Consider the following 25,378-nt stretch of genomic DNA (forward strand, 5'->3'; position numbering starts at 1 on the left):
CGATTGTCCAAGCCTTAGCGCTTCAGACCCCTCCACTGAGAACCATCAGCATTGACACTAGAATGGTTTTTAATCATCCCTGCCTAGGCCCTGCCACCGGGAAAGGACATGCACAACAAAACCCATCTCCCGCCCTAGACAGCTACTACAGCCCTTTCTCCAGCACTCCTCCTCACACTCCGAGGTTGCCGAAGCCTTAATATACTGGAAAAATATGCTAATAGCTCACAGACGGCAGAAACGGGACAGCTATGCCTCAGAGATGCGCACCTACACCTCCGCCGCCACAGCGCTCCCAAGGGCCGCAGCCCTGCCGCCCGCCTCAACCCCCTTCCGCAACCGCCGGAGGCGCCCTGCCTCGGCGGCGGCGGCGCCCCTCGGCGGGCGGCAGGGGCGCTCCGCCCCGGCACCCCCCCGGCGGGGAGCGGCCCCGCCCGGCCGCCGGCTGATGGCGGCAGGGAGCAGGACGCGGTGTCACGTGCGCGCCCCCAGGGTGCCGCGGGCGCGCGGGCGGCGGTTGCCATGGTGCCGTGAGGGCCCCGCCGCCATGGCGCCGCCCCCCGCCCGCGTCTTCGCCGAGCTCGTCCCGGCCCAGGCCCCGGCCCAGGCCCCGGCCCCGGCCCCGGCGCCGCCCGGGCGGGAGGTGCACGTGAGCGGCAGCGCGGAGCTGAGCGCCGGGCCGGACCGGGCGCGGGTGTCGCTGCGGCTGGGCAGCCGCAAGGGAGCGGCCGTGGCGGCGCGGAGCAGCGTGTCCCGCCGGCTGGAGTACATCGCCCACAGCGCCCGCCAGCGCGGCGTCCCGGTGAGAGCCGCCGCCCGCCCTCCGCCTCCTGCCGCGCCGGGGGCGGAGCGGGGGGGTCCCGTGTGGCGCCGGGCTCCGAGGGCGGGCGGTTCCCCCGTGGGGAGGAGGGAGGGGGGTAGTTCCCCTCGGCCGCGGGGTACAGCCGACTCCCCCCGGACGCCGCGGCCTCCCGTACGCCGCTCGGCACCTGCGGGGTCAGGCGCCGTCCTGCCGGCACCGGGAGCAGGGGCGGCCGGGCTGGGGCAGCCCCGAAGGGAAAGGCGCGGGCTGAGCGGCCCCGAGCCCAGCTCCTGGGGCGCTGCGCTCATCGGCCTGGCCGGCGGGAAGCAGAGTAGCGCCGTTTGGAGCCCCCGGCCCAGGCAGCGGCTGTGAACGCGGCCCGTCGTTCGGAGGTTGCAGCTTTGCCAGGCTCAGCAGAAAGGGTGGAATGTCGCTGCTCGGGCTCTCCAACAGGTCGCCTGTTTTGCATGTGAAACCATCCTGCTTCGACTGTTGCATTTGTTCGTGTAACACAGAATCCTCACGTGCACACGGATGAAGCTGATAAGGGGGTGCACAGCAAGATAACTTAACCTGTACATGTGTGTAAGTGCCGGTGTAACTGTGTGAGTACCGTAGCTCAGCGACAAATGCCTACAGAGAATTTTCCTCTCTTGTTCCAGATAAGTAGAGGTAGGAAACAACGTGAGGCAGGATCAAGATAGCTGAAGTGACAGACGCCCCTTGTGGACTCCAAAAGTTCCGTTACCATAAGATTCTTGGCCTCAGGAAGTTAATTTATGACATTAAGAAAAGCATAGTCTTGCTTTTAAAGCTTTGTCCATGCTATAAATGCTCCGTAAGGGTATTTGTCCAATCAGTTGTGCTGCTGATGTTTTTGGTTTTTATAAAGGCGTTTTGGACAGTGTTCCACACAGAACAAAGCTGATCTTTGACAAAATAAGTGGTTGCTTTTGAAAGGTACTTACCACTGAAGTTCCCCAGGAAATTTGTGCATTTTTACTGTATTCACAAATGAGCTACAGAAAAGGGAGATGACAGACTTTGCTATTGACACCATATTAATCAATGTAGTAAAAAAGAAAAAATTGCAGATTTCATGATACTGCACCATGTTACCGTGGAATTAAGTAAATGCAAAGTAAGAGCGTAAGCTACTTGGCCTAAACAGTGATATGCTTACAGTGAAATGGCATGCCCACATCTCCCATGCTGCATGCGGTTGAAGATAAGTGGCGAGTCCAACTTTTTTTTTCCTTCAACAAAATAGAATTTACTGTTTTCTTTTAAAAGTGATAGTGATGCTGTCTCTGTTTCTGTAGCAGCTAAATAAAGCATTTGTTTGGGAATAAAGAAGGCAATAAAAAATACCCCTTAACCCCTGATTTAGAAAAAGCTCGTGTTGCAGCTATGGGACTAGATGGCAAAGAGACACAGAGGCTGCTGTGGGCTAGGTACGTGATCCTGTTCCCTACATTTTTCCTGAACACGTGGCTGTGTGTGTGTGTCTGTCACAAGGAGCACAGTTCCGTTGCCATCAGAATGACCTGTTCAGTCAGAAACGGTGCATTTTTGTATGGAATTACCTGTTGAATACCTTCCGTTTCTATTAAGTCAGTTAATGGAACTTTAATGTCTGGTGTATTTTAAGAGGAATGGGAGAAGACAAGGGAACTCCTCATGCATTCGTTTTTATTAGCAGAGAGAACGATAAGCTTTGTACCCACCACCATGGTGAGCTATCAGATCATGGGGTGTTTTCATCCTGGCTGCAATTAAATAGCTCTTCAGAGTGTGGATAGATTAGAAAAGATAGTTGCAGATATCTACCCTACGGTGAATCTGAATAACTGACTTCCAGTTTTGACATGAGCCTGATTGAATTAGGGTAGCATGGAGCATTCGACATATGGCAGATGGCACAAAAAAGGAGTAGGCAGGATGTTAAATAATTAAGTGTGCTTTAGATGAGCTGTGCACACTACTCCAGGCTAGAAAAAGCAATTGCAAAATAACATATGACCTGGACAAACACATGGTTACATTTGGGTATATGTAGTCAGATTCAGAAATGTAATGGGAGCAGGAAAGCAGCGGTGGAGTAACCTAGGTGGAGAGTGGACTGCTTTATCAATGTGAGAGCATTCAGTGCCTTCTTACAGTTATAATAATTTCACAGTAATCTTTTGCTGTTTCAGAGATGCCATGCGTTGGCGAAGAGAATTGTTAGTTCTTTCTACTTACTTGAGGGACTGTGAAATGCTGCGTAAGTTGTGGGTTTCTCAGTGTTAGCAAAGTGTTAGCTCTAGGGAACTCTGAGAAAAACAACATGAAGTTTGGGTTTTTTTCAGAGTAGTTCCCTGCGGTATAATTTTTAGTGCTTTGTTCCATCCAATTTTAAATCACTCCACTGCTGGAGCTTTTATTTGCCTTGTAGCTTTTCTACTAACAACTCTCACTGCTGGCAATTTGTTCTTAACTGCATTTGCTAATATCACTTGTAGCTAATACCATTCTAGACCACTGTAAAATTAATATCTCTTCACAATCTCCATATGGTTCTGGTTGTTGCAGGCTTATCTAAGGCCTCTTTAGAAATCAGCTGGCTATTCTGTATGTTTATTTTTAATTAATCCATAGAACAACTTCCTTAACTGTTCTTGTTGCAATCCTAGGAAGTCTGTGAGATCAGAAGTGCGTAACCTTTGCAGCAGTAGGAACTTGCATTAGCAGCTTGTCAGGATGCCTGGGGGCAGCACCTAATTTCCATATATATTTACACAGGATTTTAATCAGAAATAGATGCACATAGTAGTATTTATTTATAGAGTGCTGTAAGTATATGCAGCACTTCAGAGCACAGAATCTGCTTTGAAGGCTTCAGGGAAAGTAAAATCAATGGGGAAACCAATTTCTCTTACTCAGCCCAGCTGCTCAAAAGTAATTTTTTTTCTCTTTCTCTAGAAGCAAACTGATTTTATATTTACCCCCTATGATTTATTTGGGGAGTGGTGTGGAGATGACACTTGTTTTCCTTAACCACTGTATCTAATAATTGGCATTGGTCATCTTGTTTAAAAATAATGGTGATAATATTTGTTGTCTCAGTCAGGGTGTTATTTGACAAAACAAACCAACCAAAACACAAACTATATGCTCGAGCTTAGAGTTTGTCTGTACTGAGCTATATCCTTGGATATACGTGCAGTATTCTCCATATTTCAAACCTGTTATTTAGGAGTCACAGTTATGGATGTACATCCATACAATCAGTGAAAAAAAAATATTTTGAAGTCTTGCTCACTCAGTTACAAAATCTTCCAGTTTCAATATATCCTTGAATAAGAAATGTAGAAACCTGCGTAAGGTGTCAACTTTTTTAGACTGCCACGTATTTTAAGAAATATCCCAAAGTATCCTTACATTTGCTGAGTACAAATCTGATTTTTACCTTTCTTAAAGTAACTGTTACATATACTTCTGAATGGATGTTAAAAGCAGCAGAAGCTTCTTCACTGTAGATTTTTAGGTTGTCATTCTGTCCATCTAATGCCAAACAGAACAGAGTGAGAGGCTGGAGCACAGGTACCCGATGTGTAGCTGGGGCATACGCTGATTGTAGGTGCTTACCATCCTGAACTGTCTGGGGACACTGTGATGGGTGGTCTGTTAGGAGATACGGGCATACATCGAGACTCTCATTTCCCATTTTTTTAGTACTAAGTACAAAAATGTTATGTGCATGTGGATGAAGCTGTCTTTTAGGTATTTAGGTATCAGTATTTTTCATTATGTAAAGTTACATCCAATATATCGTTGAAAATGTACAAGTAAACTTTAAGAGGTATTTCTAGGCGTCTCCAGATTTTTTTATTTATAACTACGTGTATCAGCGCAGCATACCACAACAGTGCATTAGTGTACATTTCCAAACATTTTCCCTTACTAGGGCTGCTCTTGTGTTTCCTGAAAAGGTCTCACAGTTTTGTTAACTCAGTAACTAGGAGCAGTACACATAACTTTGCAGGTCGGCTTTTCTCATACTGTATTGTTATATAGCTGTCTCCTTGAAGTGTGCTTTCTCTCATTATCTATTTTTTTTTTTCCCCTGTTCTCTTCTGGGGAAAGGAGCAGTCACTCCAGTAAACAGCAATGGTGGTGAGGGTGGACACAATGGTCCTGTGAAGAAGATACTGTTCAGAAGTAACAGATAGGTAGGGAGGAAGGACTATATAAGATTTTGTTCTGTTGAAAAGAAGGAAAATATAAGGCAAAGTACAGTTCTAGACTTGATATTATAAGCTCAGTGGGATATTGACTGTCTTTTTTTTTTTTTTTTTTTGAGTATCTGCAGCACTGATGGTGTATGTTACTGCTAGCTCAGAAGATAGGATATATCAGCAGAATGCAAGTCCAGTTCTGTTAAGAAGTGTTCAATGGCTTCTGGGGTACTTATCACATAACAATAATGTTATATTAATTTAATTTTCCTGCTGCAGTTTTTGGCTCACAGATTCATAAAATGGAGAAAGCTCTTCCAGAAGTCCAGAATACCTGACACATCAGAAGTATAACTTTCCCTAAGTCACAGTGAAGACTTCTTTTCCTGTGACTGTTGCAATCAAATGGACAGTTCCTCAGCCAAAATATGAACAGTAGACATAAGCAGTAGGAAAAAAGCCTTTTGCTTTTCATGTAGTCGAAGTCTTGATTCCAATTTAAAATTCTGTCATCACCTACCCGTCTTTTCCATATCTTTGTCCAACATGCTCCCAAACAGGAACAAAGTTATCTACAGAAGATGTATCACAGGAGGCCACCTTGTTAGGACTTCAGCAATTATTTCATCCATTTATCCTCAATAACACATACAGCTACTGTCGAATCTGGTGGGATGAAAATTATCTGTGAAGGGAATTTTATAATAGATGGCACAAAATGATCTCTCACTCCGATTGCATTGATCTTGCAATAGTGCCTGGAGCCACAGGATGGCACTGTCCTTAAATACACAGGAATCTTGCGGAGGGCAAAACCAAATTAGAAGACTTTAATCCGTTCAACAGGAAAGAGAACTTTTTTTAAAAAGGATTAAAGGAGCGGGGACAAGGAAAAACAAATGCACTTTTTCTATGTTTACTCTAAAGTTTTATTACAGTATAGTTATTTCAGTAAAATATGAGTTGTAGAAAAAAGCTTTTCCATGTGGTTATTTCTGTAAGATATGTAAGAGCTCCAGAAAAAAACCTTTCTTGTCAATTGTAATTGGATTCTATCATAATTAGTAAGATTTTCTCCATTTTGTAAATCAAATGAGTTGTTGGTGCTGGGCTGACTTGAGCACTCTTTAGCAAACCACAGCCCACCACACTGCCGAAGTACCTCAAATCTCTGACTGTAGAAGGGGAAACAGGTTTTCCAGGGACTAACTGGCCCTGGTCCTTGCCCTTACTGGAAAAGATTATCCAAAAATAGGATGTTGTGCTTGAATTTGAGCACTGCCAATCAATCATAAAATCGAGATTTCAGAATTTGTTTCTTGTAGGCTGCTGTGCAATGGTAATTATGGATCTAATTTCCATATGATATTTTAAAAGGAAAATGCTTCTCATGATTAATGTCATTTATATAAAATCTATGCATGCATGCTACATGATAAACTTGGAGATTTGAGCCTCTGCAGGAAATACTCTGACACAAAGCGTCTTTTGAAATGTGTCAATGTTGTTCCAAAAATCTGGATTCTTTTACCCGGTGTGCAATGAGCCAAAAACACACAGTGTCGAGATATTTGTTTAATCCATATCTGTGCAGAGATGGGTACTAGGTGGTAATTTCACAAAGCTAACACATCGCACACAGGCAAGTGGCATATTTATACACTTCAGACTCCACAAATACACGTTTAATGTAATGACCTTTTTTTAGTTTCTCATCGATTTGTTCCTCATCGGTTAACAACATGCCTCGTCTCGATTTAACGTCTCAGTATCCTCTGTAACTCCGACAGTTCAGTGAGGAAGGGGCTTTTCTTGGTAGGGGACCTTTTCCTACTCGAGGGTGTGTTTTTACTATGTTAATGAGGAAACCTCACTCATCGTTCAAGTAGTTTTCACCTTAGTTCAATTAGCAGCTTTTGTTCCTGTGAGCTTATCTTGGTATTCCCCTACTTGCATCCCTCTTGCTTATCTCAGTTTTTCCTTGTTATAATCGCAGTGTTCTTCAGGGTCACACTGTCAGCTTTACCAGTTGCATCATCCATTTCTGGCATACTTTCACAATGCTCCTTTGGTCGTTTTATTAAGATGTAATATCAACACTGAAAGCAAATATTGTTTTCCTATGCAAATAAAGTTAGTAAGTAAAACTTTTTCAGTAATTGGAAGGCTTAGTATCCATTTCCCTACGGTTCCTGGGTGTTAAATGCAAAGTTATATTTACAATTAAATTGTAAACTGTGCTTTTTTATTGTTACAGTGATTTTATAATAAATTGTTCATCCAAACTGTTTACCAAACAGAAAAGTGGGTGAAAGAAATGTGATCGTTAGACCGCTAGCAAGCTGGTCAAATATTCAGATGTAACTGGAGTTATTTTTGTATCTTGGTTAGTTCAATATCTTATCTCTACCTCTTGCAGGATTTGCTAGTGCTCTGTGCAGCCATTATGCTGAATAATATAGCTGCTATTAAGGCAAAAGTGTCACTGGTAGAATAGCCTCTTTTAAGGGTTACTATTCCGCCAGAATAACCAGTGCTCACTGATTGCTCACATGGCCTTGCTACAGGCCGCTGTTGTTCAAATACCTTAAAATAGGGGCCTGAAAAGCACTTTTCACATACTTCCTGAAAACAATTGAAGCTTCTAGGTTTTTGAACCAGGTGAATTTACAATTACACTCTGATACACACAGCTTCTAGCTAGCAGCCACTTTTAAGACCTAATTGTTCTCTTCAAGTGAATAGCAGCAAAATTACATTATAGAGCTACTGTATAATTTACTTTAAATAATGTCAGGAAGTCTTCAACATCCAGCTAGATTTTAACTGAAGAGATTTGCATGGAAAATTCCAAATTTCTGTTGCTAAGTCATAATAAGTCAAAGCAATTCAATGTACATTAATTTTCAACAGATGCTTAATTTCTGTCTTTTAAGATTATATTCTTGTACTTTGTTTTAGGAAGAAAATATGACTGTAACAGAGGATTTTAGTAGAATAGAAAATACTTACCAAATGGAAGCAGAGGTATGTATTCAACCTAACCAAAATAATAATAAAAAAGAATAAGAAATGTGGCAAGGACCAATGAAAATTTACAGACTGTCTTTCCTCATACCGAAGAGTAGATGTCCGCAGCAGTAAAGGCAGTGTAGTGCAAAGAACTCTTGAAGGACTGCAGTTCAAAGTGGAGTTCAGCTGCAGTCTTCTGTTGTGTGCAGAACATGTTTTCTGCTACTGTAATATGAAAAGAATTATCTTCTCAGATGAATGTGTGCTTTTCAAATATGACATGGACCCGATGCTACAGAAGGGAATACTTGGTTCTGGGGCTCTAAGGTTGTTGTTCTGTGGCAGTGTAAGCAAACCCATGGTCCTGCACTGTCCTTCACCCCTAGCCCTTCCTGCCCTCTGCTTTTTGCAAGGAGTTGTACTTAAGTGGTCAGGTGATAGGTCAGTTCAGAAAACTGCTCCAGCTAATAACTTTTTTTTTTTCCCCCCCCAGATTAGCTTTTATTTTTTCCATTATTTTTAGCTCCCTGAACTGGAAGCAATGCAAGGCAGAGGACAAGAGTGGATGGGGGACAGCAGTGGCATGGCAGCCCTAATCTAGATCTGTTTAAGCCACAGTTGAACATCTCCTGGACTTTGGTCTGCTCTGCACAACTCTGCCTCCAGCTTGCTTGCAAGTAAAGCAAAGCTAATTTTTTCCTATGTAACTGACTTGGAATTCTGTAGGTTAAAAGTGCTGTGTGAAAGCTAAATATGGGAATAATCCTGTTTACTTAAGAAGCAGCTCAAGGGAGTATATTTTTTCACATATATGCTATAGTAAGAAATAAATGTTGTGCTGGAAACATTCACTGAGGGAGATGATGTGTTTTCAGTCAGTGAATCTTTTTAGACGGTCAAACTTTAATCACTACCCAGCAAATTTACAGATCCTTATTAAGCAAACCTGGAAGCCCGCAATAAAATGATAGCTGTTCTACAGAGCTGTTGTTTATAATCCCCTAAAATAGGGTTCAGCCTCTTTAGTTTGCTTGCTTGCTTGAAGGCATATTCTCATCTAAATAACAGCAATAAATACAGAAATAATCAAGAATTTTGAGAACAAAATTTGAATTTTAAAATGTGTCTTTAGATACTTAAATGGTGTGCATCACTGTCATGTTCTGAATGACTTTACTTCATAGACACCTATAATGAGAGCTTAAATCACCATGTTTTTTAGATAAGCTATACTTAAAAATAAATTAAAACTATATTGAATTATTACGTAGACTACAGACAAGTTTACGCTTACACATTTAGTCTTAAGTGGTAACTTAACCAATCATCTCCTTTCTGCTATTAATTTTTACACAACAATAATTGTTCATGGAAAGCAAATTACATGTTTGTTTGGAGGCAGCTTGCACCACCTGTAATTGCTGTTCAAAAGTCGGATGGTTGCCTAGGACTTGAGTGTCAGAACTTGAAAAATCTAGCAATAGTCCTGGTGCTTTGCTGCCGTGTACACTTAAGTAGCAGTATGGTCACTCTTTATGCAGAGCATAGTTTCTCCTTGGTCCTGCTTTATGTATGTACTTGTCTCATTAGTGCAGCTTCATAAACCAATGAAGTGCCACTGACCAGCACGTTTGCATGCTTTGGCAATATAAATGGATTTAAAATTAACTCACACTTCTTTACTGAAGAGTTTGCCATTATATTTGTGCTATACATTAAATCATGGAAGTCATGCATTATTTCATTCTACAAACTCTTTTTACCATTTGTCTACTCTTAAGAGTTTTTAGAAGACTGAAGAAAATCCTAGACAAATAGCTATTTTAAGGTACAATTAAAAATTCAAGATACACTTTCAACTGTAAGGAGATAAATTTTAATGCTATAACAAAGGGAAATATGCATAAGAAAGAAGTTGTGTATGAGATCACAAAGCTCTATACTATCTTAATCGTAACAGTTCATTTATTGAATGATGATCTCATGGGATGAAAATTATGTTAATTGTGTGCATTTCTTAATATATTTGCCTCCTTATAAACCGTAACTTCTTGTCCTTTACAGCCTTACCCAAACCTTATAATGTCCATAATGGTTTTGCATACCCTCATATTATTTCTTCACACTTTTCAACCTTAATTTTATTGAAGAAATTGAAACACTGTGTTTTAATGCTCAGGTATTCTTTGTAAATGTAAGTGGAATTTATTGCACGTAGCTCTAAATGAAAACTGTGATTTTTAGGGGGAAAACTCAACCACATTCATAGCTATTGCTCAGTTGTTTTCTGCCCCTGAGCATACCTGATTACATGCTTCTTTTTTTAACAGCGAAGTTCCTGAGTGCCTGGAACTGCCCCAATCTGAGCAGTTTATCTCTTGCTTAAGACCCACAGTTATTTTGTTTAATCATTCTTTTGTTTTGTCCCCTTGAGGGAACTAATTTTGTAAACACAGATAGCAATCTGGAAAACACTATGAAAGTCCTCACAGTGAGACTTTCAACTTTCCACAAAATACAACTCTGGCAGTTTTTTGGCAAAACAGCACAAGAGAATGTATGCTTTTTATATATGGCAAGAAAGAAATCTAGGTTTAGTCTCATCTTCTTGTTGTGTTTAAATTGGTACTGCACCTTCCCAAAAGTGATCCAACCCCCAAATTAAGAGATAAAGGGTGCACAGCTGAGATTAAGATGCAGGCTTGGTGAAGTTTTGCACCAACAGGTGTGACCCTTTTTCCTTGTAGGAGATGGAATTGCCCTGCCTCTCCATCTTGGTAAATTTTTAAGGCCTTCAACCCAGCTTTGGCTCCATTATGTGAAGAGCTGCTGAGCCAGTGCAAGGGTTCAAGCCAGGATGTACTGCGCCGGAAGGCTGCCAAGGGTGACAAGACATGTGCATTAAATACTTTGTGATAATTGTTGGTATCTATTTTTTACCTTACCCTGTATGTGAAGTAGCCCATTCCTCTCTCACTGAGAGCTTCAGCTTCCTTGAATTATCTCATTTTCCGCAAGGTAAATCTGTGGTATGCACACAGGAAGCTACTGCAGTGCAGCTGACATTCCATGACTTGGGTTTCTATACCATACACCTTCACTGGGATAGATTGCTGCTGCATGGACTGGAGCAACCACAGGAATGACCTTACATCGCAGGGGGTGGCAGTGGAATTTTCTTTACCATAGCTTTTTTCTTCCCCTCCTGTTGAAGCTGTATTACTGTGCAAAAAAGGAGATCAGCGATGAGAGGTGAGCCTGACTTAGTGGGGAGAGTGCTGTACTGGGAAGTGAAGATGAGGATTTAGTTCTTCTAAAGAAGTTTGGGACTCAGGATTTCTAATTCCTGAAAGCTGTAGTAGCTCGGCATCATTGCTTCACTCCTGGCGACTCTGCTCTGCCACAGAAAAAGGCTGGCTCCTGCCTGGAAGGTCGCCACCTGGCTGGCACTCTTCCACAAGGAAAAGGCTGCAGGGCTCTGGATCCGGGGCTGATAGGGATGCCTGCTTTGTAGAGCCTGGTAAAACACCCGAATTCCTGATGCGTCTGTATTTAATGCTTCCTGTTGCCAAATCCCCAGACAGCTGGATGTTTAAACTGTTTTTAATCCGTCTGAAGTGCCCAGGTCTCTGTAGGCACTGGAGTGAGTCTGTTCAGCCACACTGGGTTTCGAGCCCACTGCAAGCTGTACCGGACTAGGATTAGTTTAGTCTCATAGTTTAGGTTTTTTGAACCTGATGCTTTGAATTAAGATGTAGTTGTCATTCCTGGGAAATGTTTTCCATGTCATTTTGCTTGGGCTTCTGCATAATTAACATCCAGTAATTTGAAAAGGGAAGAGCAAGGATGGATCTAGTCATGTGTCCCAGACAGCACGTTCATTCTTCAAATTGTCTGCATACCAGGAATGTCATACTTCCTCCCAGAAGACCGTTTCCTTAATCCTCAATTTTAAACCATTTTATGAACTTTTTTCTGTTGCAGACCTAATGATAGTGTTTAGGGCTATATATAAGTATTCTAAGTAAATAAATATTGGAGTTATACTAGTCCCGTATATGTTTAGTTTGTACATATCTGGATTTATACTGATTTAAATACAAGTGTTGAATCATAGGGGAAGAACTAAAAAAAAATACTTGTGTGATGTCTGTGTTCACTCCCAGGTCTGTATTGTATTCAGCGATTTTGGAAAAATGCAGAATGTTTGCAATCTACTCATTGAAAAGTTAGGAACCTCTGTTACCATCAGTCCGCCTCATTTCTACCATACACCAGAAGCTATAGACACCCTTCGGTAAGTTCTCTCTCACACCACAAATGTTACAGCCTCAGATAGGAGTTATTATGAATACATAATTTATGTTGTTTGTAATGGGAGCAAATGGTTTCCTTTATACCTATTAAAATTTATGTTCAAAGATTTCAGTGTTTGTTTTAAATGTAACTTATAAATAATGCTGTGGAGCCTAGAAGATACAGCTTGTTCTTTTTACAGTGTCCCTGTGCAAAAGCAGAATGTAACAAAAAAAACATTTTCCCACTGATTTCCATTGGAAGTATAATCTGTGAATATCAGGTCAACGGAATTTGACTTTGGTTACATCAGCAAGTGTAGATTTGTGTTTATTCATGAAAAGTACAAGTGTGTTACCAGATGTTAATAATTCTGAAGTACCCTTGCCAATTCCCATTACTCTTAGCTGCTGACATGATCTGAAAAAACCATGTTTGGTGCTTGCTCAGCATCAAAACACGAAGCTCTCAGTCTTGATATTTTAAGCATTAACTATTCAAAGTCCTGCTTCTCCCACTGACATTGGGGGGCGGGGGGGTGGAGGGGGCAGAGGGAAGTTTAATCTTGGTTTGGATTTTGCCTCTTTAAAGAATAGTGCCTGGTCCAAGAATCAAGCTTAACCAGCTGCAGCTAACAGTTCTGGAGATGTCAGAAGTGTATCATCTCAAGGGTATCTACACAGGAACCTGGAAATCAGGCCAGTGAAGTTAAATAGGTGCTAGTATGCCTTAGAGCTGAGCCACCCAAATGCCTGGAGCAAGGGCTGAACTCTTGCTCTGCACCACACACCACCCCGATGCCTGCAGCCTGTGGGAGTTAGAAATGCTTGATCATAGCTGATGGGGATGCTGACATTTTCTTCACACACTCTCCCCTCAAACTCCTAAACTATCACCCAGAAGCTGGTGGAAGGTGATGTGCCTTACACCTCTGCAGTTACAAAAGCTGAGGTATTAACAAAAGAAATGCTTGGCAGGAGTACTTGTACATCAGTTGGCCCTACTTGTTATCGTGCTGCTTTTTCTACCTCTCAGCCGTCAAGTGTGTGTTGCTGCTGTTGGAAACACACGGCAGAAGGCTCACGAAGTCTGTCAACTGTTTGGCCAGTCATTGGGAAAACCTTTATTAATAAGAGAAGAAGAAACAAAAGAATGGGGAGGCCACATAAACAGTCCTCTATCAAACTCCCCAGAGTCACTGACTCTGCAGGAAAGAATCCAGAATGCTACTGCTTATGCTTCTTGTAGAGTGTTTGCTGTGTTTGAGATAAAGGGAAAAGAAAACAGAAGAAACAAGTTGCTCTAGAAACTTTCAAGTCCTACACATTTTCTTAATAAATTTCTTATGCTCTTTTGAGTTTTTTGTGGTTTTTACTTTATTCTTATGGTAGCAAGTAGAGTTAAGAGAGGCTATTAAGAATGAGGTTTGTGTAGTGAGCCAAAGTAGGTGGTTTCTTAACATATCTGTCCAGGTGCAAAAAAGTAGATTAACTCTTCCTTTGCAAGTATCATTTGAAAGCAGCACAGTGCATGCTTTTGTAGAGAGGGTAGTCAAAGTATTGGAGGATTTACTACAGCCCTCCCCACAAATATTTCAGTTCCTGGTGGCCTTTATTTTTCTCTGTCCCCTAAAGTTACAATTCTGAAAGTACAGTTCTTAATTGTTTAGATTCTTCCTCTTCTCCCTGTAACAAGGCAAGATGTGCAAAACCTTTGGTACTTCTAGTTGAAAGTGGGATGTATTTAAACCTTTCCTCCTGAAATGCTGGGGTTTCAACCCCAAGCCCCAAATTAAAGTTGACATATGGGTGATTCCCACAGCCCTTCACAAAGGGGGGGTGAGTTTGCCTTTAGGCTTCCCTCCAGGGTGGGGCCGGCCTTGCAGGGAGAGCCATTGGGTAAATGAGCCCCGGGTGTCTGCATTAAGTAAGCAAAGGTCAGGTGTCCCACTTGGGGATAAAAGCTGGGACCACTTGCAGGCAGGGGCAGTGTCTGTCTGTGAGGTGGATGCATTTTGCAGAGTTCCCTGTTGGGGAAGGACCTCCTGCCTCCCTGGGACTGGGCTCCAGTCAGGTCTGGCTTTTGTAAATGTGGGCTGTGTAGAGATTCAGTATGTGGCTTCCTTGGTTTTATGTGTTTGGCTTGTTGACTTGTTTGTCTCCCATCCCTTCTATGGGAGACTGCATTTCACCATTTATTCCCCCCATTGTTGGTTGTGTGGTGTCGTTGTTGGGGTCAGTGGGATTTATGTCGATTATCTATAATCTGACTGACTTGTTTGTACCCCCAGTGCTCACCCATGTACTGACCCTTTTGTATCAAATACAATTTGGTTATTGGTTCATCTTTATGCTGGCTGTGTCCTTTATGCTAGCCCTGATAACTGGCAAAACACCTCCCAGATCTGGAAGGAAATTAATCCCCGTCCAGAGTCATGGTAAACTGAACATGCAGTGTGTTCACTTCTAACAGAACAGACTGTTCAATGTAAAACATGCTTAGGAATGGTTTATTTTGTCATAGGTAAAACTATACATGAGTTTCATCTTGGTGTCGGTTTGCTCAAGTATAAAAAGGAAATACGTTGTCTGGATGTGCATTACATGTACAAACAGGTATTTTTCAGTCATGAGGATAGATCTTTTTCAACCATGGCTGCATAATGTATTTTGATCCATCATATCCACTGAAATAGGCTTTCATATCAGGGTGATGCACCTGAGAAAATAACATTTCCAGTTGAGTAAGCACCAGAATTAGCAGCAAATACAAACTGACACTTTAAAGGAACCATTAAAGTTACTACAGTTAACTTTTTGAAAAGTCCTGATTAGTTTTTAAACACAATGTACATAGAGATACTTTCAGTGGGATTTTGCATGTGCCTTAACCTAATTTATGTCATCGGAACAGCGATCTTCTCAAAGTACTCTATGAATGTTGAACATATCTCATGAGAGGTTATGTGCTAGATCCACACCGGCATTGATGTTTTAAAATCAGCACTTATTGTAGTTGCCACTCATTTGTTACAGGTAGAGCTATTTGTTATTTTTTTTTCAATGGATCAGTTATCCAGCCCAGTCAGGCAGCAGGAACAGTAAAGAAGTAGTCAGGGAAATAGTGAAGACACACCAAGTTGATGGCCTTAGGTACCACAACGTCTGACTCAAAGATGCACAGCCAAGTTACATTCCTTGTCATGATGCAGAAAGCCTACAGTGAGCAGGTTGGAACTGTCAACTGGGAAAGGGTTAGGACAAGTCTAAGCATTTTCTCATCAGTCTCAACTCTTCAGGAAATTACTCTGCCTCTTAGGCTGTTGGAAAGGCTGAGTGAGGGCAATCCACAGACCTTTCAAACGAGGTATAGGCATGACTTACCATTTGTAATTAATCTCAACAACTTTCAAGTATCTGATTTTGTGAGCTTGTTACCATCAGTCCCCTAATAATCTGTGGGGAGGATTAGCCTGTCAGGCAGGTAAATAAAGCAATCTGATATCTTAAAGGCTACTTTACACAAGGGAAATGTTTAAAGTGAGCTATATGTTTCTCCTCATGGACTATAACCAAAAGTAGCCAGCTGACTGACGTAATGAAAGGTGCGTTTTTTAGACACCTAAGTTAGGGGTCAGAATCCAGTTCTAAATATTTCTGACATTTGCTTATCTGCAACAACATAGTTCCTGCTCCTAAATTCAGGCATGTTAGCACATTTTCTATTACAATCGGTGGCTAAAACAGGAACAAGAACTGGAAGGAAGGCTTCTCCCATGTAAAAGAGGTAATGGTGTCACATTGTTTGGCCCCATCGATTAAGAGATCCTTTATGTGCAGTGGCACAGTTTCAAGACGGAGCATGGATAGATAGTCTTTAGACCAGCCTACCTTACACAATTCCTTTGGGGAGGTTCTCCTGAAAGGCAAAAGATGCCAATTTGAATGTCCTATGTTCGACTAGACCATGCATCTCCTGTCAGATGAATGCTTCAGCTACTTGCTGTTATTTTAAATACAGATACTGCCACTATCCACTATTCAAAAGAAGGCATCCGCAATAGCGACAGCGCTGGTTCCTTGCAAAAAGCTGTTTGTATGTGGCATGCATGCCTGAAGGCTGTTTTCTGGATCAGAGTCTGACTAGTTTAAGCATCAGGTGCACGTTGCATAAGCTAGAAATCAAAAGCTACCAAGACCGTGATACACAAAACAGAATTTCTGGCTCCCAGAGAGTTCAGCAGCTAAGAAGGGAGACATTACTCAGTCCAGGCAGCAGCTGAGCAGGAGCTGTTTGAAATGCAGATATTTCAGAGTAGAATTAAGAAACCAATATACTTTTCTAGATCCCGTAGGAAAAGATTAAATTACTCGTCCAACTTTGATAGGTCAGTGAAACGCTAAAACGGAAGTCCATGTCTGCAACAGCCTGTACACAACAGAAGTCGTTGCTAGAACACTTAAACTAGGCAGTTGGATACTCTGAAGTAGGCAGTACCTGGGTTTGGTCATTTATCACCTTCCAAAAACGAAAGTGCATCAGTAAATTGTTCATCAGCTTTCTCTATTACTTTTCACTAACTTTGCAAAATAGATAGATTCTATTAAGCCAAAGGTCAACCAACTTTTAAACATACAGGGTAACAAGCTGCAACTGAGTAAAAAATAAATACTACCTCTAATCCCATAATAATTGTTATCTCTTCCTCGGGAATGTAAGCTGTAGATTTGCCAAAGCCATTTGCTTTGTTAATTAGAATTCGATAGTGAGGAGTATTTTTCAGATCCTGTAAAAATAGAAGGAAATAAATAGCCTCAAGGGGAGATGATGACTAAAGATTACGTTATATAATCAGTTAAATCTCACTAGGCTTACAGAACCTAAACCCACTCAATACATACATACAGCAACTTCATTTTTATGATTTTACCAACATCAGTTCGGAGAATATAAAGCAACCAAAACTGTAATACATTAAGTTCTTGGCATATCTGAAACATTTTTTAAGAGTCAAGATTTTAATTAACCTTTTCTCCCATAGATCTTGCAAGAAACATGACTTAGAACATCCCTGTTTTTTATATAGGTCCCATGACAATTTGTTAGTCACCCTTCTTCCTTCACAATTGGCAACAGAGAACACCAGAGAGAGAGGGGCAAAGCTTCATCCTGATCCTGACAGAGTTAAGGCAACTTCTATGTATATATAAAAATCCTCCAGCCAAGAAAGGAAAAGTGTGGCTTACTATAATTTTTCCAGTGCCTGTGAAAACAAATCACAGGCCAGGATCCCACCATGCTCACTACTGTCCATAAACATTCCTGCCCACAGTAACCCACAATCTAAAGACAAAAAAGTGATGGATGAATACAGACAGCTAAGCGGGGTTTATGAAGCAGTTAGTATCGATCAATATGACAGGCAGTGGCCTCTGCTCAGCAGTTTAGTAAAGAACTGAAAGTCAAAGAAAGGCAAGGAAAAGTTGGACTGAAAGCCTGGCTAATGTTTAGTGGGGATTTGCAAGGACCAAGCTTAGCAGTTGCCTCGTAAACGTCAGAAGGCATTTTGCATAGCTGATGCATGTAACATGACAGGCAAAGGCGAGTTAAAAAAACCCCAAAAGACACACACTTAACCACACGTCATCACTATTAAAACAATAAGGATGAACACAAGGGTTGCTGGGAGAACAGAACAATACAAGGTACATCAAAAGAGTCAGAATGCCCGATGGGAAATTCACGGGTGTTCAGTTGTTGAGAACAATACTGAGAGGAGAAAAGAAAGCAAGGATGCAGGTGTTTTAAAAGCCAAAAATGGGTGATGAGTGCATAAAATTACAGCAGGGAAGGAACAAAACACAAAACAGAACTGAATGTCTGCTCCCAGCTGAACGTGAGTTCTCTGCTACAGGCTGAGTTTCTCATTTTTTTCAATCCTCTTTGACTTAATGATTAGTGCCTTCCTGCCACTTACGCAGCATGTCAGCGGCCAACCCACAGAGTATGCAGCACTGTATTATCAGACCTGCACTGTCAACAAAGATTTAGCATCTGATTTTCAAATACAACATGGACTTAGGCTAGAAAATTTCAAAAGCTTCAAGAATTCTAACAAAAATACATTGTTAAATAGATTTACATTCCAAGTATCCAGATCCCCAAAAGCATTGCTTTCTAACTGAAACTGATTAAACACAAAGGATTCTTAGGTGTAATGAAGATGTTACCAATTATGGATGATCAGATAAAAGATTTAACAGCCTTTTAACTTCAGTAACACAGCATGAGAAGGCCATTTAAATGTTATGGGTTGACACTGCTACTTTAAATACAACACTGTGTATCAGAAGTGAGTCATTTTAATTCGAGACATGTCCAGTACAGCCCTGACCAGCGAAGCTTAACCAGTCAGTGGTGCAAAAGCAAAGCCGTACTGGGCCAACAGCAGAGAAGTGGAGGTACCGCTCAGCTGCACAGGTGATGTGGGACTCTGAAGTACTTCCCATTAGGTTAGCAGAAGTCTGTAACAGTCTTTCTGAGGTTTTTAACCTGAGTTATTCTGTGTAATGTATAATAAAGCAAGAGTTTAATATATTCAAACCTGGTTTGCTGGAGGATGTTTGTGTTGCAGCCGTTCTTCTAGAGTGTTAGCTTTTACATCCCATCCAACAATGACTCCCAAATAGCCAAATCTTTTATGAACTATTACCTGTCCCACACTGAACCGAATATATTCAGGCTTTGGACTGTGGACATAAGTTGATTCTAATTTAACAAAGAAAGAGATTTAGCAAGGATAAGTGTTTGATCAAGTATATTAAACATTTAAACAGAAATTCTTCTGACTTCTACCAGGATAGAACTGACGATTAGATTAATAAGTGAAGTAAACAAGGGAACAGGTACTTTGTTTTTTCCCCCAGAATATTACTGTATTTGAGAAAGCAGCATGCGCTAAGGAATTTTTCTATTTGCATGCCTTTGATATTACATAGAGGTCTTTGGAAAACATAAACACATGTATATATTGACAATTATTTAAGCCTTACATCAATATTTTACAGTGCTTACACCTGCTAACTGATTTTGACATTAGTTTTTCCCAGTTTAGGTTACAGAATTCTTCTATTCAGTTTGACCACAGGGAATTTTTTTTTCCAGGAGCAAACTGATCAACTGTTTCTTTTATGAAGTTGATCTAAATCAATTCATTTGAATCAAGTGAAAGCTATACCTTTGTTTCATACATCAGTACAAAGTAGCCACACTCTGTTACACAACACAAGGTGAAAAGGCCTTGGATTTTACATATTCTCTTCTGTTTACTGAACATCAATAATGTTTAGAAAGAAGGGGGAAAAAAAAGACTACAATTTACAAAGTAAGTATAGAAATCCACTGCAGAAGATCTTATACGTGACAATATCACAAGCAAAATCCAAAAGGACTATGAAGACTCCCAATACCTGCAAAGTAAGAATGGGTTTCTGCTTCACTGTTGCCACTTTTGGTTTTCTTTTCTCCATAGTGCCAATTCCTAAAATGTAAAATTACCAACTCAAACAAGTTCTTTAGAAACTGAGTTTTAGGATAATTGCCTTCTGATTATTACTATCTTAAACATTTGTCTGAATAGATGGATACATCAAAGCCTTTGATACAAAATTCTTCACAATTTGAAGCCCAGATGAGTTTTACATTAAAACCACTTTTAAGGAATACACAAGACAAAGGAATTTGTTCCAATGGGAAAAAAGAGCATGAATCTCATTTCACTGGATATTTAACTCTACAGTTGCATTAGAATTTTCGTATCAGAGGAAACCCATTTATTTTAAACAGGTAAGCAAATATTATTCTAACAGAGTGATTCTTCAGTATCTTTTGTAAAATCCTTAGAAGATTGGTTAACACTGGTATGGACAAGGTGTCTGGCAATGAGTCCCAGATTAAGGCTACAGTAAGTATAGCTTTTCCTTCTGCACTAGGCTGAATTTCATCTGAATTTAAAGGGTGGGGACTAGGGGAGGGACATCTTTAGAACATCTTTAGGGAAATGGCTTATGTTTTTCACCGCTATTGTGAAAAAGAGAAAGCATAAAGAAACTGTGCAAACTGAACATTTACTGGGGGGGAGGTTTCAAATATTCCTTCTGCTGGCAATGTAAGAGGAGCAGTCTATGAACAGATGTATTTGGGTTAACATACTCCATCCATACTAGTCAGCAACCTGTTGGTGCCTAAGAACTAGAGGTTGTCCTAGTCTCCTTCCTCTTTTATGGTGTTCACTACCTTCCCTCTTTCAGTCTTACTCCCTTTACCCTACCTGGAAGAAAATCAGAGCAAGTTCCACAACTGTGCAAACAATTCTTTTTATAAAAGTCTTGGTTTAGCTCAAATCTGTAGGAAGACTTAAGACTGACAAATACCTTTTAACAGAAACAGGAATGGGCAAATATCCTGGGTTGTCAGACTGCATTGTTGAAAACAGCAGCTCATATAGTAGGTTTGGGAGGTCTCAAATGTCATCATATTTTCAGGATAACCAATTCTTTATATTATAGGATACTCGGAAGACACAAGCAGCTCCATCTATATACACGTAATCAAAGGATCATTTGGTCTTTGAATGCTTTATCTTTAGATATGCCTGGAGCTTTCCACAAAGTTGCAAAGCAATTTATGGTGAACCTAAGAAAAGGACAGTTCCAGTTCCCATTCATACAACATTTCCCTAGGTTTTCCTGGGGGCAAAACTAAGTCTGATTTTCCACAGTTCAGAGGACTTGACACCCTTGATAACTGTACATGGATCAATAATAAAGGATCTTTGAAGGTCCAGACAAGGTAAAACCTTTGGAGCATTTCTACTGTACAAGAATTAAATCTCACAAGCAAGCCCTTGAACCTGTCCAAACAACTCTAAGCAACAGTATTCTTAAATTAAAATGACATATATATGAAGGGATATAATTTTACTTTTTCTAGACCAACTCATTGTCACATGTCCAGTAATCAAGTTTCCCCTTCTTCCTAGACCCACAGATTTCCCATTGCTGTTTTCTAGTTCAATTTCAAGTTTTCTTGAACTACCATATACAGCATAAGATGTCCATCCCATGTTGTAGTATTGGATTCTACAAACAGGTAGCTGCTTACAATCATTAATATGGTTAATTGTCCTGAATTCATAAGCAGATACATTTAAAGTAGAGAATAACATGTATAGAATTACTGCCATGATTTATGTTTAGTTTCACATGCAGTTCAAATTGCATGTTTGTGTAGAATACAGTCACAAGGTTTTCTTAAACCTGGCAGAAAGTTCCAAATCGTCTCAACCAGCAAACAAGAGACACTTCTTCATTGTTACTTATTTCACCCCTGCAGCATACCTTCCTGTTAAGAAGAGGCCGTGTTTGAGATTTATTGTTGAGGGTAGACAGTATGTAACATCCTACCTTGTCTTTGATAGCCACAGCTTTAAACGATCTGCCCACGCATCCAGACTCATGTAAGATTTTGTAAAGCTGCTCCAAGAGGCAATTATCCTTTAGTAATAAAAATGATCATGATGTTGTTTCAAAAAACTTCTCTAGCACTTTTATATATTTTAAAAATATTTAAACTTTAAGGCTTTGATTCTGTAGCAAACAGGAAAAAAAAGTCAGTGACCAGGAACAAGTTCTCCTCTAGACTGCAAATTAATATTCTTTCAGTAATCACTTGTACCAGTAAACTACGTAAATTTTGGAAAACACCATTTTTCATTACAGTGTTGCTTGCTTTCTGTACTCAGACTACAGGAACTGCTAAACTGCATCAGATTCTGCAGTTTTAACTGTTACTTGAGAATAGTGAGCATGAGACATTTCAAAAATGGTGCACGTAATCAAAAGACTATTAAAAAATAGCCTAAAAGTTTTTGTGTAAATCTAAATGGTTAGAAGTTGACTCATGCCATGAAACCTGAATATTATTTAAATCTCGGTCTTTACACACAAAGCCAGACTTCTTTTTTCATGAGGCCAATCTTTTGCTCTCATTACTTCGTGTATTTCAGTTCTACAGATAAATCACACAACCAATGCACTACACAGGTTATACTGTTAAAACTAAGTCACTTAAGTTTCTCTTTGCATCACTCATCTTCAATATACCAACATTTGCCAGTAGTTACCACTATCAAATATTTGGACCTGATGTAGTATTCTCCAGTTCACATTTGGAGATAGATGCACGCGACCCTGTCAATCCGTAAGTTCTCAATTCATATACAAAATGGCACTACTTACTCAACTCTATCATTATGACTGCCTCAAGTAATTTACTATGAATAAATTTTTGTTGGTTAAGACTCTGTACTGAGTCGTACTATGCAACAAAATCTATTTTAACAGTAAGCATCAAAAGGTAATGGAAAGTTAGATATAGCCTTACTAATCAGACATTTCCATTTCCCCTTTTAAAGGGACATAACTCACAGTAACATATATTGGAATATCCAAAAGCAGAATGAGATTAAGGTACATTCGTGCACTCACGCAGATTATACATAGATTTTTAAGTGAAGAAAACAGTGGTTGTTATTCAAATTGTGAAGGACATCTTTAAACAACTAAATAGAGTCACATTAAGCCACAGAAATGGCTGAGGTATGATTTGGACATTGTTTTCATGTAGGAACAGTCAATGTGTCCCACCAACACTCCAGCTTTCCAGGACAAAGCGTCATCAGGGATCAGAAAGAGAACTCCCTTATAAAAAAATACAGTAGGGAAAGAGAGACTCACAACCTTTCTGTCATCTGGATGTGCTGAGCAGAGTCTGTTCCATACCACTGGGATATGAAATATTGTGCAGGAAGCGCAGACAGCAGCAGACAAATCTGCAGAGCTGCAGCTGCACTGATGGGAGGCATCCCAACAGGAAGTTTCTTCAAAGACACTTCCCCGCTCTCTACTCTGAAAAGAGGAGGAAAAAAAACAAACAAAAAAAAATTATCTAGCAGCTTTGCTAGTTGTGTAGTACTTAAAAGTTTCCTTTAGATTGCTTTGTTGGTTCACAAGATAATCTGTATGTATGCATTTCACTTACAGCCAGAGCACACCTAAATTAGGCCAAACCGCATTAAATTTAACAGTACTTATAAAAACTAATAGAAGACTAAAGTAGACAGATTCACAAGACAAAATTAAAACCTGGTTGAGAGTTATACAGACATCTCTTTCATCTGGAAACAGAAAAAAAAAAAAAAAGGAACCGGGAAGTTGTCTGGTTGTCCAATTTGCAATAAAATGCTGCTCACCAGGAACAAAATTCACTGCGCTGCTTTATCACCTAATTAAGTGTATTAAATATGCCTGATGTATCAGATTGGTGGCCTCAAGAAAAATCTATTTAGATTCAGTGATTACTGCACATAGAACTAAGGGATTTTTCCTTCAGATGGAAAGCATGCATAGCATCATACTGAGATGATAACAATGTGTGCCACAGTTCCCTCTCTTGACTAGAAAAGAATCTGACATCATTATTCACTCCACAGGCACCTGCCACACCTTACCAATGCATTAAGATATTCATGCCTCTTCACTCCTCCCCTGTCAAATTAAGATACTCGCCTTCAGCTGAGGAGTACACTTACTGTCTTTTCACATCGATGAGGGTTTTTCAAATCAGAACTAAGACTTGCTGAAATTTGAGACTTGTATCTTTTACACAAGCATTCTTGGCACACACAGGTTTACAAGTTTCAGAGTCATCTACATTCACGCTCTGTTCTGTCACATTAGTTTCCAGTAGCGGCTGTTACAGATACTACTCAGCTTGCAAGCACAGGCAAATTGTTTCAGTTATTTCTGAGCTGCTTCTAGTTTCTGCTATCCCAAATTACACCATTTACGAAATTAATTTGGGTTACTATAACATATACCATACATATGTACATAGGAAGTTAGATTTATGAAAACTGCCTAGCAAAGGCAGTTGAGATCACAGAATAATGCTGAAGCAAGCCCAAAGAATACTGTAAGGAATACGAAAACATCTGCGTGTGTGAAGTTACCACAAACCGTACTTTTCACTTCTGCATTACCTGCTTAAGCACCAACAGCAAAGAAAAAACATCTCCTAATTTTAGACATAATCAGTAGTTGTACATCTACAGTACTTGTTTACCCGCATATATCGGGGGGTGGGGTGGTGGAGAGTAGGAGTCACTATCAGTTCAACAAAATAACCAGGAGCAGCCTGCTAGGCTGGAGAGCTGGACGGGACCCCCCGGGGAAAGCTACCACTTTGCCCACAGCGTTTACACAGCACGACGGGTACAACTTGTGTCGCTGCCGGTCTTCCTCCTATTTCTAAGCAGCTTTTTGAGCAGCTGGATCCCCCAGACAGAAAGGATGCGGTAGCAGACGGAGAGATAGCAGAGACAGCCAGGACCAAAGCGGGAACCCCACAGATCAAAGCACTTTTGCGCATATCCGCCGTACCTGAAAACCTGGCAGAGCCGAGCTGTGCTTTACGGCGCCGGGCGCGCGGCCCAGCTGCAGCACCCCGCGGGAGCCCCCGACTCCCCGGCCGCTAGTTCTGCCACAAGGCCGGGGGCCAACGGCACGGCGCCGACCAGCGGGCAGGGCAAGCGGCGGGGACGGGTTGCCCGCGGCGGGGACGGGTTGCCCGCTCCGTGGCCCTGCCCCGCGCCGCCGGCAGCCGCTGGCCGCAGGTGCCCGCCCCGCCGGGCTCGGTCGGCCGGCGAGGGGCGGAGCCGCCCGGTGGGCGCGGGGCGGGGCACGAGCTGCAGGCGGCGCGTGGCGGCCGTTGGGGGCCGGCGGACATGTTGTGCGGCGGGGGGGGGCGGGGGCGCCTCGGGCCCTTCCCAGAGTAAAGGGTTTAACGCCTGAAACGAGCCCGGAGTGGTGAGCGCTGAGCCCGGGCGCTATCCGCCTGCTCCCAGACTGGCGTGGAAAGGCTCCCACAGCGGTTCCGATCCAGATTTCTCATTCTCACAATAAAACAAAACACCTGGGGGGACTTTATA

The 25,378-nt window shown here is 41.3% G+C and overlaps 2 protein-coding genes across 4 annotated transcripts; one reads left to right on the forward strand and one right to left on the reverse strand.

The window, feature by feature from the left end:
* The first annotated feature begins 488 nt into the window (after window positions 1-488).
* IRAK1BP1 (interleukin 1 receptor associated kinase 1 binding protein 1) lies at window positions 489-14,616 on the forward strand. Its single transcript, XM_074895943.1, has 4 exons — window positions 489-802; window positions 7,984-8,049; window positions 12,201-12,331; window positions 13,366-14,616. The coding sequence occupies exons 1-4, from the start codon at window positions 548-550 to the stop codon at window positions 13,634-13,636; spliced, it is 723 nt and encodes a 240-aa protein (XP_074752044.1). The 5' UTR covers window positions 489-547; the 3' UTR covers window positions 13,637-14,616.
* A 216-nt stretch (window positions 14,617-14,832) lies between these two features.
* Window positions 14,833-25,064, reverse strand: LOC141968185 (F-box only protein 21-like). Of its 3 annotated transcripts, XM_074922620.1 has the most exons (8): window positions 24,831-25,064; window positions 23,130-23,297; window positions 21,795-21,884; window positions 19,800-19,870; window positions 18,935-19,098; window positions 17,006-17,116; window positions 16,221-16,248; window positions 14,969-15,048 (listed from the first exon to the last, which is right to left on the reverse strand). In XM_074922620.1, exons 2-7 carry the CDS (start codon window positions 23,252-23,254, stop codon window positions 16,222-16,224), a joined length of 588 nt encoding a protein of 195 aa, XP_074778721.1. In that variant the 5' UTR covers window positions 23,255-23,297; window positions 24,831-25,064; the 3' UTR covers window positions 14,969-15,048; window position 16,221. The 3 variants fall into 3 exon arrangements, with proteins under 3 accessions (XP_074778712.1, XP_074778731.1, XP_074778721.1); XM_074922611.1 differs by lacking the exon at window positions 16,221-16,248 and having other exon boundaries at window positions 14,833-15,048; XM_074922630.1 differs by lacking the exons at window positions 16,221-16,248; window positions 21,795-21,884 and having other exon boundaries at window positions 14,833-15,048.
* Window positions 25,065-25,378: the final 314 nt, after the last annotated feature.

The sequence above is a fragment of the Athene noctua genome, chromosome 1 (genome assembly GCF_965140245.1).
Source record: "Athene noctua chromosome 1, bAthNoc1.hap1.1, whole genome shotgun sequence".
Taxonomy (NCBI): domain Eukaryota; kingdom Metazoa; phylum Chordata; class Aves; order Strigiformes; family Strigidae; genus Athene; species Athene noctua.

Excerpts from the sequence above, each read along its gene's own strand:
- IRAK1BP1 (XM_074895943.1), top strand. The coding sequence starts at position 548 with ATGGCGCCGCCCCCCGCCCGCGTCTTCGCCGAGCTCGTCCCGGCCCAG. Across the intron at positions 803-7,983 it reads CCCGCCAGCGCGGCGTCCCG|GAAGAAAATATGACTGTAAC; the intron begins GTGAGAGCCGCC and ends ACTTTGTTTTAG. Across the intron at positions 12,332-13,365 it reads GAAGCTATAGACACCCTTCG|CCGTCAAGTGTGTGTTGCTG; the intron begins GTAAGTTCTCTC and ends TCTACCTCTCAG.
- LOC141968185 (XM_074922611.1), bottom strand. The coding sequence starts at position 23,254 with ATGCCTCCCATCAGTGCAGCTGCAGCTCTGCAGATTTGTCTGCTGCTG. Across the intron at positions 21,885-23,129 it reads CACATCCAGATGACAGAAAG|GATAATTGCCTCTTGGAGCA; the intron begins GTTGTGAGTCTC and ends TTATTACTAAAG. Across the intron at positions 19,099-19,799 it reads AACCCATTCTTACTTTGCAG|AATCAACTTATGTCCACAGT; the intron begins GTATTGGGAGTC and ends TTGTTAAATTAG.